Below are 16,300 nucleotides of genomic sequence, written 5' to 3' on the forward strand. Positions count from 1 at the left end.
CGGGACAACTGCTTCCACTGTCACTCCGTTCTATTCTGGTTCGTATCGGTACGCGTACACATGGGAATTGATTCCGTCACTCGCACGCATAATCGATAAACGCCCCCGATTGTCAAGATGTTGCAGAATGGGCAACACTGCACCGATTGTTCTTGCCACTGGCCGAACAAGGACTATCGATTACGTGTGTGTGCGCGCACACACACACACGCTGGCGTAGAACACAACGGTATAGCAATGCGGCTAGCCCATACCACAGCTGGTATTCTTTTGTGCACGCGCTTACAGCAGCACAAACCTATCAGCCGCATACGTCCCAGCTAAGCGAGATAGAGAGAGTGGGCGGATACAAGTCGAAAGATAAGGTCCACATAGTTCCCAGTGAAGGAAGTCTGCCAGCACTTCACGTCGGATATCCCAGCAAGCAGTAAGCAATTCCCTGTGGTTTTCCTTATGGAATATTATTCACCTTAGATATTTCATAATATCATGGAGATAATAGACCGAGTATGATGAAATGAATAAAAGGTTTAAATTCATTAGCGATCCTCCTAATTAGGATTAGTGAATAAAAAAACAAATTTCATTTCAAACTCTACGATCGGTTCACCACACTAGCAAGTAAATATTTACACGAAATATGCTATTTTTCTGTACTTGTTCGCTAACTTATGTGGAAATGTTCTTACCCGTTACCTGTACCAAAAGACAAGTAGAAAACAAATTTACTCAACACATTTGAGAAGCCAAAAGCAGAATGTACCATTTGGCTGTATGTTCTTGTACATATAGGTATATACACAAATATATATTTATATATGTATGCACATTACACATCCCCATTACACTACACTATTGGGTAATGGGTTGCTCTCATTCTGTTGCTTTATGAAACGTTGACTGGTCAACTGCACACATCCGTTTCATTCAGCTAACATGCACGACTTACGGAACTCTTACTCTCAAAGCCCATAACCATCGGCTCGTGTTCTTTAAAACAGGCTTATTCAAGCACTTGAGAGAACTGGGGAGTGCTACTTCCGTAACTAGATTTCGAAGGAGTAAGCCCAGATTTTTAAAACTTGCCAGTGCCGGTTAAAATAACCAACCCAAGTTTAACCGTTAAACTCTGAGTATCGCTTTGTGTCTCATCTATGATCAACTTTGGTTCTAGGGACAGAAGTACACTTTTTACGGATACTTTCGGTGCGCAGATAAAAACTGAATCATGTCTGACGACGAACACAGGTAAGTCCAACTTTTTGTCGCCATCAGTGTTGTTTGATAACATCTTGCGGACTACGGATGCTGCGCAAACTTTCGCAAGGCTGAAGTGGTATGGTTTGATCGTACACGTTTATACCTAACACATCTTGATTTTAAATGTTCTGCATTTCAAGTTCAATTGTATAAAGTCACTTAAAGCAGTCCACTTACGTTATACTGTCAATGGTAATGCTTCAGTTATCCGAGAGGCCTGTATTGAAGGAGGAGGGAACTAAGAACTCAAGTGCAACCTCTTAAAAACAGTTCTCTAATTACTATCGTGCGACTGCTCCTACTTTCCCCATAATGCAGTAAAGTCTTACATATTAGTGCTGAAAGGCACTAATGAGTTTAGATAAAGGCGAGCACTAAGAGTATGCTTCTGGCGTCTTCGTCAGATGAGCTATGGAAACCTTGGAGGGATGGTTCGTTGTGAAGTGCCCGCTAGGTCCAAGTTTTTCGTGTGCGGTAGGATTGCATATCCAGAGGTAATGATATCCCTCATTACACACGTAATATGTGAAAGCATGTGTATTATCTTTGGTCTGGCTGGGATGATAGGCAAAAGAGCAAATACTGAAAGACATATCACTAGCTGGTTCTGTTCCAGCTAGTACTACGTTTGAATTGTTGAGAACTGGAGAGTAGATCTGATCCTTAATTGATGTAGAAAGTTTGCTTCAAGTTCTATAGGATATTCGTCCAGTTATGTAAAACAGAAGGTGGCTAAGTAATACTGGCCAAGTGAGACATCCTTGCCAACTAGGTACTACATCAAATTGCTGGTCAGGCGTTCCCTCACTGAGCTTTTGTAAAGTCACCTAGCTCTCTTTATTTGTATTGGAACACATGTTTTGTACTCATACTGTGTGAGAGAATTGTAAAAAAGCTGTGATACGGCTTTGGAATGAAAATCTGGCGCAACAGTCTGTCGGAAGCAGCCGAAATTTCCCCTCATGGAGGAATGGGATGGGCATGAGACTACACCATATCGAGTCATCGGACACCTCCGAGGAGACGAAGCAATGGTTGTGAATAGTTGTTTTTGTTAAATGTAAACGATTGTACTTGATTAACCCCTATACCGATCGTCTCCACCCTTTATCTTGATCACCAGAAGCATGCTCTCTTTGCTCCATAAGCGAAAAATACTCATTTAAAACAACGACCGGGGCAATTCCTGAGGAACGGGGTCGTATTCCGCTGCTCCATTCCAGAGCTATTACCTTTAGTGTGCAATTTAGCTCTGCTCTATTCAGCATACACGGTAATGTGCACCTCTCGGGCCAAATTACCGAACACAATTCGCTAATCCCTCTGAAGACACTGTATCGCCCCTTGTCCGATATTCACACAGTCATCTGGAGCATCATAAAGTTATTACCGAATGTTTCTAATGACAGTAAATACATTTTTTTAAAAATAGTCTTTGCGGAGGTTTGTTGCTGAAAACGCACCACCTGCACTTTGTATAGAAGGCTTCTTAGCTATATAGAACAATAGCAGTTTCCTTCTCACTTGATTATCGCAGCCAAGATAGGTATACATTTCTTAGCACGTGACTATATGTTCAACTCTAGTCTGCCGTACACTGTGTACAAAAATGTAATAAACTTACTGCCGCAACTTTTCAATCTTCGTGCTAGCCCTGCACCTACTCCAGTACCTGCTTTTAAGTACGTCTTTCTTGCTCGCTATCATTCACTACTAATTGTTTTTTCGTTGTTCATTTGCCCAGTTACAAGCCAAGCTCTCAACACTCTGCTCGTACTTCGTGTGTGTTCGTGCGTGTGTGTGTGTGTGTCAACCTGTGTGACTTCTCCTGTGTTTTTTTTTGGGTGTGTGTGTGTGTGTGTGAACGTCCACTGTTTGAATATCTCCGCTTGTCACGATAATCCCTTCATGAGGCCTCCTACCATTGTTCCCGTGCCCTGTGAAATTGATTGGATTGGTACAGGCATGCAGCCATTGCAAAATGCGCGCGAGTTATCCCCAATCCCAGACCGAATAACCTATTCAATCTAGCTTTTGTCAGTTTCGCATTCATTGTTTGACCAGAATATCACTGTCGATGGCCGTTTTAACCAACTCAGAGCGCCTTCCTCTAGTTTGGCGAAGGGCTACTGAAGTCGAGCGTGCGTGGTCCTATTATCCTTTAGGTCGTTTCTATCCTTTGTGTACCATTTTCAGCGGCAAGTGATTATTTTCTTTACTGTTTACCTCCAACCGGAGCCTAATCATCCGAATAGCAAGCGTATCCTTTATGTATTTTCTCTCATTGGTAGGATAGGATATGCGCTCAACCCTGTCGTTCAACCTTCTCTTACACTTCCATGCTCACTCTGTATTTTCTGACGATTGGCTCAGTTGTTTTCAGAAAATCACCTTTCCCCACGAAATACCATCGACACCCTGCACAGTTGAGGCAGTAGTTGTAATCTCAGATATCTTGTTTTGTACCGGTTACGCTCGACCACCAGATACAGATTCTCTTCGCGCTTGTAAAATCCATACGAGGTTTGGTCTCCTTGCATACTTTGTGTGTCTCCCATGCATGCAAATACTTGTAAAGTTTCCCTCCATACCATTGAGTGGTTTGATTTCAGACAGCATTGTTAGCAGTGACAGCGGGTAAGAAAGTGTGTGTTAGATTCAACCACTGGTCTGTGGTAAGTAAGTTTACCATTCTTGAGGACATATATCCCTATGGTTGATTTCTCTATGCCAGTTCAAACCCCCTGATTTATTCCAAACGCTTGGGTGAACTCTAAAACCCACGCCTATGGCTTGAGTTTTGCTCAGAATAAATTGTCAAAGTACCTCTGACCATATAGTTGCGCATAACCTAGTTCTAGCAAGTCAACCCTATGGAAGCCAGTTTGAAGAGCGTAATGAACATACAGGTCAGTACATACATAATACAGTGAAATGCAAAACGTGGAGACGCGAACGATTGGTTGTCTGTGCCCCCTACATCGTATCTAGTTGGATCATGCGAGACAGTCTAGAGGGTCGTTGAGTGCCTTAGCCGGTCGATGCCTGTCACACATACCTTGAATGTCATTCATGGAATTTCTTTACGTAACGTAAAACTACTTATTTCTCTTCGGATGAAATCCCAAAACAAACTCCTGTGCTGACAACATGGAAGTATTCACCCAAAAGATAATTCTGACAGAAATTTAGAAGCCGACTCTATCTGATAAGCCCCAGGAAGGATGAAATCGTTCATGGGCTGCTGACAATTCATTAGAGACCTCTTCAGTAGTGTGTTTCACTGAAGAACCTCCGTGTTCTGTGACAGAAGCCTAAAGGACGACCCGTTTTAAACCAGGACATTTTAAGAAGTTTTCTGGCCTCTAACACTGAACAAAAAGGTTGTGCATTGTTTAGTTCAGTCTGTCGTGAGATCAACTCAGCTTCGAATCTCTTTCATGAAACCTAGATTCTTGTTAGTTCACTTCAAGCTTAATATCGAGACAAACATAAAGAGATAAGCCTCTGGCATTACAAGATGTTAACAAAAGCATGATATGCTTATTTGCCTCCGTATTGGAATGAGGAACAAATGAGGGAAATATTTTAGAAAACATGTGTTATATGATTGAGATTGCTAAAACTAATTGGTCCTCAGTCATGCCAAATCTGTGAAGCTAGGCCCAGTACTTCCTTTTTTGCTGGAGATGATTTGGGCAAAATTCTTTGTTCCCCACGTACAAGCACTTGGATTGAAACGTTGTATAAATATCATTTTCCCCAGAACTATTTCCTGGAATAGCAATACGTTAATAGTTTCACATAGTCATTAGCAATTGCTGAGAGCCAAAAGGAATTCTTACCTATGATGAATATGCCGCATTCAGATCAGAACGAAACTGGTAAACTGTATAGCGTTTTCTTGACAAAAAACACCACCCATAAAGTTTTTTAAAGTCCTTTGGTAGTCAGCGAATATACACTCATCTGCAAACTAATTTGGTTCTTTCGAGAGACTCACCTGGAACCCAGCTGAATCTCTCGTTTATGCTGTTCTCAGGCAACTGAATGTGCTGCACCAGGCCGCCTCATGTTTCAGTCGCTACGATATTTGAAATATCGCGATACACGTATATTTGTAATGTACTATTCATAAGGTCCTTTGCTGGTTTTAATGTTATTGTCAAGTAAATCTTGTCACACAGTTTTTATGAACTTGTCTTAAATTCGCATCAAAGCGTAAGTGGTTGGTAAAATGCACCCATTTGCCACTTACCCACCCATTTGATCGTAAGGAATCGTAAACGAATCTTTCGTTTATGAAAAACCGTCAGGACTGGTCATGAGCTACCGATTACTTTTCATCAATTTTCATACACTGTTTAATAACACCAAGACAAACGGCCAAAAGTGTGTTGATTTGCACATTCAGTTGAATGCTAGCTGTCTCGAATGACTCTGAGTAACCTTACGGAATACGGGACAACCTTTGTGTAGCGCAGAGGCAAGCTTTGTTAAACACACTTTGCATTCAACATCCAACCAAATCCTGAGGAACTAACCTTGGTCCGTTTCATTCTGATCAGAAATTTGAAGACTTTTTTTTACCAACTCTCTTCTATCCATCAGTTATTTACCTCGTGTTTGTATATGCAGACTATCAAACCAGGGTTTCTCAATAGTCTAATATTTGACCGTCATTATCGGATCACATTCTCAACTATACTTCTCTGCCTAGCTCTGTCTGAGCGAAACCTGTTCATGTTTCCTTCCACTGCAGTAGACTACATGTCGTCTTTATACACACTCATAATATTACTATCGTAATAGAGTGATTGCATGAGACGTTGTCATCCCACTTATATATTACTAAACGACATAAAGGAGTGATTTTTGCTTTAAAAATACCGCAACATTTGAGTGACGTTTATTCGTACTTTTATGGTTTCAGTGAGGATGGAAAGTCTGAGGCTCAAATTCGTATGGAGGTATGTGCGATTTTGGTTGTTTTCATGTAACTGAAATTCATAGCAAGAGGCAAAGAGACGACGTGAGCGAGCAGAGGAAGAATGGCGAGAATATGAGGAATTCCGAAGAGGTGAACGTGAAAAGGCTGAGGAAGAAATCCGGCAACTGAAAGAACGCAGGGTGAGCAAGACTTGTAAATATTGCATTTTGTTTTATAAGCTGGTAGTTGTCTTCAGATTATGATATGAAGGGCCCTCGTGTTCGCCGGTCATGCTAAGAGCTTGGTCAAAAGTGGATCCCTCTGCCATTTTCTCTTTCGCGGAAAACAGTTTGATTTTACGTGCATCAGAGTAAAAAAGCTATGCTGTTTTTTGCTACCTTCAATGAAATCCAGAATGGCAGTCTTGCTTAACATCAACACGATGGTAGCTCTGAGAGACTGGTGAACTTTTATCACGATACAGCGACAAAAAGGCCAACTACAAGTGATTCGGTCCTCAGGCAAGATCACGTGTTTTTGTTTTATTCTAGAAGGTAATACCCCACTGGCTAGACTGCTTTCAGTTGCCTTGAGACAGTCCCTACAAATAAAGGATGATTCACACTTAATCACTTTCCAGAAAATAAGATACACTAGACTAATTACACGAGTCTTCAAAAGTGGCACCAAAAACTCGATCTTTCGTAATTTTATGGACGCACATTCAGGATGTACACTTAACTAGAGTTGAGATAAGGGCATATACTAACCTTGTTTCTTCCAGTTTATCGGGTGTGTATCGCGGCCTTCAAGAGGGACCATTCGACATTTTCACCACAATCATTTGCAGAGGTTCGGAGTTACTACCTCTGACAGATTGACCATGAAGATCCCAAGATACTTTAGATATATCAACGCTCCCGCTTTGTTTATTTCAGCCCTCTGCGGTTACTATCTTAAATAGCCATCACCTTGAAGCGAGGTTATAATGGCTAATTTTCTCAGCTGCGATGGTGTGCCGTAGTTTCCCAAGAATAAAATGGCCTCAGTAGGAAGCAAAACGCATCCGTCATTGTAATTTTTTTTGAGAGATGATTGCTTTTGTTAGAATTCCAAATAATTTGCTGTAAATTTCCTCAGGCGGGTCTGCATTCACTTTTCCGGTTTTCAGGTACTTATGGAAATCTGTAAACGAGTATCATAATTTTGCGCGACGTCCCATCAAGTCATAATCGTTCAAAATATTTATTTGATCAGCAAGAGCTAAGTTAATGTGGTTTTCCGAACTATCGTACTTTTGGTCACTACCTACTCACTGAGAGCTCTGCAAACCACCTTAGTTCATGAATTGAACTTCAATTTGATGGACACTCTGACCAGAAGCATTTCATACCGAAATATCGGGAGTCACGTTTAAGACAAAACACTGACTCCAAATACAAATATAGATATCCTTCATTTACTGACTTCAAAAATGTTGGGAAAGTAAAGTACCATAAAAAAATTATGACACAAAGCCCTCGGCTATTTAAAAAGCTACTTGAGATTAGGATTATTAACCGTGGACATTCTGGGACACCGTGGTGAAATATTGGTAACTTCGGGTGAGTTTATTGGTTGTTGATCAGATGGCTGTTGATCTGTTCGCCGAGCTTGGCAATTGGCTTGCAAACGTTTCGTCACCATACGAGGAGACATCATCAGTGCGCAGTTGGGTGGGTACTTCTTCCTTGCCTGCGTGTGTTTATATAGCAGTCAAAGGCTATCTGTTATCTTCTGACGTGATTGGCTACCTGAAGTGTAACGAGTCTAGTGAATCTACTGGTCCGTTTGTGATCCTTGTTGCAACAAGGTCACAAAGGTCTTTGAAAAGCTATTCCTGGTGAGCCATTTACCACTGAACTTGTCGAACCAGTCTTAGTGCTGTGATTATACCTTACAATTGGGAAACCATGTCACACTTTGGCCCGCCAAGATCCCGAACTTTTGTGTTATTGCAGGTGAATTTATTTTAATAGTCACACCATTACGTCGCTCCATAGTTGATTTCTAATTTAAAGCTGTGAATACGAGTCATTCTCATGAATAAAGGCAGTGTCAGTGTACCTTCCAGGACAAAGCAAATCTACTCGTCTTAGGGCAGTGAAACAAGAAAAAAGAAATGCGTTTTTTGTTACAGTGTTCCGGTGTATGATAAACTTCCAGCAAGTGAGTGCTTTGGGGAAAATCTCTCTAATTAATTCTCAAGTCAATTGTTTCATTCGTTTTGTAAGACTCCGACTTTGGTTAGCAACCTTACTATTAGGAGTAAACAATCCTAGGGTGATCACAAAAATATCAGAAAGGGAAAGAAATAAGAGGCTCTGGAACAGCATCGATTCCCGATCCCCAAATATCACATGCTTGCGTGCAACTACCGAATGCCCTCCTCAGTTATACTACAATAAAGATTTGTCAGTTTATGCCCTCAGTCAAAAAGAAATATTCATGGTTAAGACTTGGTCAAAACATACTCTGTGAGGAAGTGAAATAAACAATGAGCCAGAATTACCTAGCCGCCTCACCATTCTTAACTAATATACATATTATGTTTTACTCCTGTGCCTGCTTAATAAGTACTTGTTCCGTTTCCAGGAACGACGCAAAGCAGAACGGGCTGAAGAAGAAAAGCGGTTAGCCGAGGCTCGTCTGGTGGAAGAACAAAAACGCCGAGCGGAGGAGGTGAGATTCGCATTGTCTATGGGTGGTAGTCAAACGGACGCAAATCCGTTTGTTTTCCTTTTAAACCTTCATTGTTAGCCAGCAATACCGTACCACTGATTCTGCTAATTCGATTCGTCGTTTAACGCAGCAGTACATTTAACCTATGATTTCAGGCTACAAATATGATTCTGACTTCTTCCAAGTAGAATATGAGACAAAGCAACCTTGTTTTCAGTTCAAAAACTGGTAACATGAGGACAATCCTATGAGTAAATGTTAGTTCAAGCAGTTCAAGCAAAAAGCCCATGTGTCTGAGTGTCAGTCGAAGCTCGTGATATATATGTGCAGTAATAATGGTTATCAACAGTAATTTAAGAGCTAAGGAATGTAAGGCGGCGTTTCGGAGTAGTTCGGAGTCTCCTTCGACGGTGAGGTCCAAACTAGAAGAACAGTAACAAGACGTGAGTAATGGTGCGTCCAAACTTCGCTCCTGCTTTCCTTACTTTTTCCAGTTTTAATCACCATACTTTAATAAGTTTGGAGCCATGAAGAAGTTTCCTTAAAACAATCTGAAAAGGGAATGCGGTCCGAGACAATTGCCATGGCAGAGAGGTTCTCTTAACTTCAGACTGCTACCCAGAACTAGTCTTATTTAAGAAGTCAACTTGGAAAGGTCAAAGCCTTCAAAACTACATTTTCATGAGGAATGAAAAATGTTTTTCTTTTTTACCGTTTATCAGCACATTGGTGAGCGATTCAGACTTCGAGTGTTTCTCAGATCGATTGATTTATGGAATATCAGTTGTTGAGGTAACCGTGCCAAGCAAATGATACTGTTTTGCACTTAAAAGTCGTTCTTTTTTCTCGGGAAGGGTGAACCAATTAATGGAAAATGTGGTGCGTCAAAATTAATGAATGTTTCGGTTTTCGTTTCATGTGGGCCAAAAACTGCCCACACATGGGAAAAACAGTTAATGTACGTTGAAATATGCGTTGTATCGTAGGTTCTCTCCTAATAACAAACAGCGCTATATTCACACATGAACATACATATTTCGTCAGTACTGCTTACTGGTTGTATTGCTTACTTACGCGAAATGCATCACTTAGTTGATTCTATCAATATAAAATGGTCAGTCACTGACGCAAACGGCGTTGCTGGCAGCATTTTGGCTATTGGTATTCTCCACAGTGATGCTGGTGGCAATAGAGAAAAGTGGTTTTCTAGTGTTTTCTCAGATCACCAAATGTTTCTACCGTGGTACAAATTCTCTTTTTGAGTTTTTGGTTTCCCCAACTATGTAATGTAAAATGTTCAGTGGATCTAGAACGTTTGCTTAGCCTGTGTTCTCTTTACAGGAAGAACGTCAACGAAAGAAACGTGAAGAGGAGCAACGCAAACGCGAGGAAAGGGAGCGGAAACGACAGGAATGGGAGGAGAAAAAGAACGCTAACAGACCAAACTTTGTGATCAACAAGCGGGAAGGTGGTCCGGAAGTGAGTAAAATAATCTTTGAGGGCTTTTTGGAGTTTGAGAGATCATTTGTAGTCCAAACAAAGTCACATTTACAAAAGGCAGTTCACTCGAAAATTCCCAAGAGCATTGTGCAGCTAGTTCCTCTTTACTGGAGTAATAAACAGTGCGAAAATTCAAGCGCCCGACCTTCCACCCAGTGGTTCTAGGCTTAATCATTCTTCCAGGACTGAATGGTAAGCCGTACGATGGGTCTACTAGATGGTTAAAGGTTCATGCTGAAAACAAGCCTTGCAAATAATATATATTAGGAAAGTATACAATGGGTGAAACAGCAAAAAAAAGCGTTCAGCTGTAGCACCCTTCCGGTGCCTAGCTGCCATGCCACCCGAAGGAAGCAGCAAACAAGTGTCTGAATTTCGTTTTCGAAAACGTTTGGTGACAGTCGGTAGATTACTTGGAAATTAAGCAGTGATTTTCGACACTCAGCAATTATATATGGCTGATCTTGTCGGACATTGGAGTATTACAAAAGTGTATTCATCTTACAACCCTTGATGGAAACAGTCAAAAAATCACACAGCGGTTGTACTAAGCCCATGAAAAACTTTCAAAGCACAGAAAACCTTCATCACATTGACAGACCACTTATCTCCCAAAGCTGAACTGTTGCATGCATTTATCTCCAACATTGATTTTCTGCCTGACTCTGTTCGATTCCTTGCCGTCCGTTTACAAATGAGCTGCAATGTGTACTGGAATCCGAGACAAACCGATATAAGGTGGCAGTTCTTGGTCTTGAACAGGATAATTTATTGCGTAGAGAAAGATTTTTTCAAGTTTGCTGAAAACCGTCTTACTAAAAGCTCATCAAGTGAACGTTGTCTGATTAGTTGAAATAAATACTAATTTAAAGATTACTGGATTTATATATTCACTAATAAATTACGTTAGTTTTCAACTGTGAAGGGCCAAAAAGGGTGGAACCGGCAGTTGAATAATATGAACTTTATGGGTAACTTTATTTCGTGCTAATGCACCACCATATATTGAATTTTTACAACCGAAATACGGTGCGGTCTTTGTAAAGCACGTATATTTGCTCGTTAAGGACGTAAAATTCACCTGAGATCCAGATGCGTCTCCCTTTAATATAAAATTCACTTGTATTGCATGATTTTGTTGTCATCACACATTACTGATGTCAGTAGTATCTTCCTTATCTAAGCGTTTGATGGTGATTTTACTTCGCATTCACCCTTCTCTGGATAACCCAACTTGTGTCCTCCGTAGTCTATACTCTATTTCATCTAGTTTTATAACAATATCGATTTGAATCCATTTTTCCAATCACTCTCGCGCACTTAGGTGCAATCCGCGCCACAAGAAGAGAAGAAGGAGGAAGTGACAAAATCCAAAGAGCAACTAGAAGCTGAGCGCCGATCGATTATTGACCAACGCGTGCCTCCGTTGAATGTTTCGGGTATGACGGTTGAGCAGTTAAAGGCTAAGGCGAAGGAGCTTCACGACTTGCTGTTTCGCATTGAGGGAGAGAACTATGATCTGGGACAGCGATTCAAGCGTCAAAGCTACGATGTAAGTAGGCATATCAGCCCTTTGACTTGTTCTATTATGCGCTATTTTGTTTTTGACAATCCAGAAGAGTTTTCTCCAGCGTCTGGTCTATGTCATCAGTCCTAAATAGAGCGATGCTGTGTTGTTTAACGTAATGAACAGGATTCTACAGTGTAATTAATCTATAGTTGCTTTATGGCGCTAACAAGGACACTAATAGTAATGCAGCGCAGTGGAACATCTCCAGGTAGGCTTGCTCATCTTCAATCGTCCCAGCTTTTGTTCCTAATTGTTAAAAAATTCAGCTGTTGACCAAATTCGCACCATCTGCCGCTTAGTAATTTCCGGAGAAACAATGACAGCGGAAACTTGGAAACTGCTGTCTAGCTATCATTAGCGACGGACACCCAACCCATGGTAGTTCTTGAATTCTGTCACATCCGTTTGTTTAGCATACTTATTTCTACCAATATGAAGAAACACTACTCCATATGTCTTTTGAGGCTGCATTTGTCTTCAAATTTTGACATAGTTAATTGAACCAACAAAATGAATTCCCTCTTTCAGACTGCACTACTTGCGACCAAATGTTAGCAGTAGGTATGTATAAGTTACAAACTCCTGATTAGTAAACCGGTGCTGTCCGTCGGGACGAAAAACGTCTCTCAAAAAACTATTCCTACCGTGGAGCCCCAACAGTAACCTAGATAGTTAAGTGAATTGGACACAGGTTTGCGCTGCACTATCGTGGGTAAAGGTGAAAGTTTTGTGCTAATCGTACACAACTTTAATGTACACTATTAACAACGTCGGCTTCAAGCAATAAGGACATTAAGTCTACAAAATGGTTCAAAAGATGATTTTTCTGGTGTCATTTAATAACACCCCACTAGCAACGTGTGTTCGAAATAAAATTAGCAATATTTATCACACAAAACTCATAGAAGGGGCATTTGCTTACGGAACCACTCACTCGCTGTCTGAAGTCTGCTGCCATGCGCGTAATTGCAGGCAGTGAGAGCGGCTGTATTCAAGGTTTTACAGATAGCTTTATTTCTGGGGGTTTCTGAGTTGAAGTTCCATCAGACACTGTCCACTGAACCTAATTTACTACGGCAAAGGACTAAGACTTTACAAGGGAAATATAAACGTCAACCTAATGAACGCCTGGAGCGCCCGAAATGTAGTGTTTACATAGTGAAAAAGTTTTCATCCTTTGAGACCAATGGGTGTGAATATCCCCTGCATGTGGGGCTTCCTTAAGGTTAACAAACCTGCCTACTTGCCCTTTTTCAAGCTACACTGTAGCTGACCAGCCGCTTTGATACGTTTGGCTCCGTCTTGTGTGACCAAATTTCGGGCAACAAAAAACTCTCGTTTCAAGTATCCTGCATTTTTTAGAGACACTGCAATGATCAAAACAGCCGCTTATATTCATTCATTCCAAATCTGCCTTACATATTCCTCCACGATCAGTCTGCAACCAGTGAAGTCATTTATAGAGAGGCAGGCTGTTTGAAGATGTAACCTGTATTTGAACAAATCTCATACGAAATAGTTATGAGTCAAGTTGTAGGTCCGTTTGACTCCAATATCTCTACCATCGCTTTCCACTGTTTTCGCGTGCCTCAAAATGAACAGCATTTGGGCGCTTAAATGAGGCACATGCGAGAATCGGATTGAAAACGAATGCCAAAAATGGCATCCTTTTGGATATGGCGCTCACTCGAAAATGGTATTGCAGACTTTGAAAGATAAGTATACCAATAGACGGGTCCGTCCAAGGGGTCCCTATGTTTCATGGTTTTGAGGACAGTAAACATAAAAAAGTAATCAAGTGTCTCACCAGCAGGGTTCGCAGGATCTGTACCAAGGTACGCGCTTGATGCCACACTCCATCTTATCTTAACAGACCTGAAGAAAATAGCCATCCTTCAGAACATTGCGTTGCAAGACGTGAAACGGCCGGACAGCCATTTTTTAGATGGTTTATACTCGTTGCACACCTTACTCAAGTTACAACGATTCTGACACGATTACGCGTCGGGTGGCCATTTCTCTGAAGTGAACATTCAGCACTGAGCAGTTGATGAGAAATTTCAGCGTGTTAGAGGCTCAACCGAACTGAACGGTAATATTCCTGATCAAGACATATCCAACTTGGCCTGTTCAGACCAAAACGTGCCTATCGAAATGAAGTTCTAAGCACAAGAGATACTAAAACCATTGTGGTAAGCCACACCACATGATCAGTGCAATGGCGGGGAACCTGAGCAATGTTAACCATCTGACTAATACGGTCAACGGGTTCACTGTGATCCAACAGATGTCAGCAACTCACTTCAAAGTCGCAGTTGCAGAGACAGTCGCAATTCGACTAGAACAACCCATCCTTCGTCATCAGGACATGTATGTGATGGGCTGGTTGCATATCCACATCCCTCCAATCAACTGGTCAGTGACTCAGGTGCTTAGCCATAAATGACCTTAACTGTTATCCAACAGGTGTGCTGCAATTTCGTCCTTCATTCAAGACTCCTTGCCAGATATTTGCGTGATTCTTTAGCCGGTGATATCAAAATCATATGGTTGCAACGTACGTTTTAAAAACCATTGATTTCGGGATTCAGTAATTGACAAAATTCCAAGGCATGGCTCACCAGAACACTTACAACAACGGGGTGGGTGCCTGCTGAGAGTAGTCGTGATGTGACATGCTTATTCAGACTAATACACGTCTACTCACCTTCTACGAACATAAGGGTGGTTCACTGTAACCATGGAAGGCATCGCAAAATGCAGAACGCACAAATTTTTCACTGCTTCTCCCTAGGACTGTTCTACACTTTTAATCTATGTGCATTTTTTTCATTTTAGATGCAAGAATTGGCTGAGCGCGCACGTCAAATGAACAAGGGGTATGTGTTAGGAATGAGTGTTTTGAGTTTCTGGTTAAACGGATTGTTAGAATGCATTTCCAGACTTTGAGAGGTCTCTTAAAGGGCATTGCACACCTTTGTCGCCTTAGATTTAAATAGTCAAATAAGAAGTTAAAGAATGAAGAATACCACTCTGTTTCTACCCGCTCAACAAAAATACTAAAACTGTAGACTTTACATCAGAAAAGAATAAGTAAGGATGAGAGAGTGGAACAGAATCAATCGTACAATGGATAATCATGTCCAGTTCTGAAGTCCAAGGTGGACTGCTATCTTGTGACAAGGAATTTTGTGCACACAAGCTGGTTGGGGATTGAGCAACCATCATGGTCTCACCGAAAGCCGGAAATTGCGACGTATTACGATTAACTCCGTATTCAGTGGAAAAACGTGGTAAGTACTTAGTGAGGGATGTTATAAGTTTTTCATGTGCAGGCAATCGGCTGTTGGTCAGCTAATTCAAATAGCGATCCCGGTTTTTCAAGGCGTGTTGGGGTCCGTTCCTATTCGATCCACCACAACAGCAAGAGCGGAAAGATTAGCTACAGTATCCGGTGGGTATCGGAGACCGATTTGTCTTGCTGGTTAGATCAGGATTAGTGGAGTGCTTGGGTAGGTAAAACCAACCATAGCTGGTCATTTGTGTCGTGTAGCTTAGAGATGTTATCCTATAGAAACTTACTTCCTTATTAATGAGTGCTCCTGCTTAAGCTGTGATGTTATACGGACGTCGACAAATTTTTCTGCTGGCGGAGTGATATTCAGGTATTTTCATTTGGAATTTCGTCCTGTACTTGAAGCCAGTCTACTCTGGAAAGCCAAGAATCGCGGTACAAATGTTTCATCCTTAAACACCATAAAAAGTGCGCACCTCAAAAAACTCATGAGAATTTTGGACCCGTGACCTCCCGGCTATTAGTTTAAACACCCAAATTTTTGACCGTGAGCGGCTTACCGGTAGTGTGATTAACTCACACTAGGAACAGTCTGCGGGCAGCTCAGGGGAAGAATAATTCACACAACTGAAAGTTGTCACCCGACGAGCCACTCAAAACCCGATCATGTCATGTGGAATCCGCGCTATATCCTGGAATTAGTTCTCCCGGTTAACGCCAGAGTATGGAAGTAGTTGACTCTAGTTGGCTTCCACTAGTACTTGCCATCAGTGTTTATCTTTGAGTCTGTCGGAACTTCAACGCAAGGAGTCATCATTTATGTGAATTCACTGGTCTCCCTAAGTACACCTAATTCAGTAAACGGAAATTCCGCACCCAGGACCTCCATTTTCAAACAAACGTCAGAAGCATTTTTCTTTGCTTTGAGTAGCAACCACACGTTGGAATTTGAATTGTGCTACAATAACTCAGGCTTGAAACCTAGAAAAAAACTTTCCAAAAAATCAGTTTGGTTAGAGGTAGA

The 16,300-nt window shown here is 41.4% G+C and overlaps 1 protein-coding gene across 1 annotated transcript; it reads left to right on the plus strand.

The window, feature by feature from the left end:
• Positions 1 to 349: 349 nt before the first annotated feature.
• Positions 350 to 15,812, plus strand: T265_14136 (hypothetical protein; the record flags this gene model as incomplete). Its single annotated transcript, XM_009172177.1, has 9 exons — positions 350 to 427; positions 1,175 to 1,248; positions 2,822 to 2,942; positions 6,194 to 6,230; positions 6,274 to 6,390; positions 8,825 to 8,911; positions 10,253 to 10,390; positions 11,736 to 11,963; positions 14,820 to 15,812. Coding segments are annotated over 9 exons (990 nt in total), but the record flags the coding sequence as incomplete, so codon positions are not given.
• Between the last annotated feature and the right edge of the window lie 488 nt (positions 15,813 to 16,300).

The sequence above is a fragment of the Opisthorchis viverrini genome (assembly GCF_000715545.1).
Source record: "Opisthorchis viverrini unplaced genomic scaffold opera_v5_147, whole genome shotgun sequence".
In the NCBI taxonomy this organism is placed as follows: Eukaryota; Metazoa; Platyhelminthes; class Trematoda; order Opisthorchiida; family Opisthorchiidae; genus Opisthorchis; species Opisthorchis viverrini.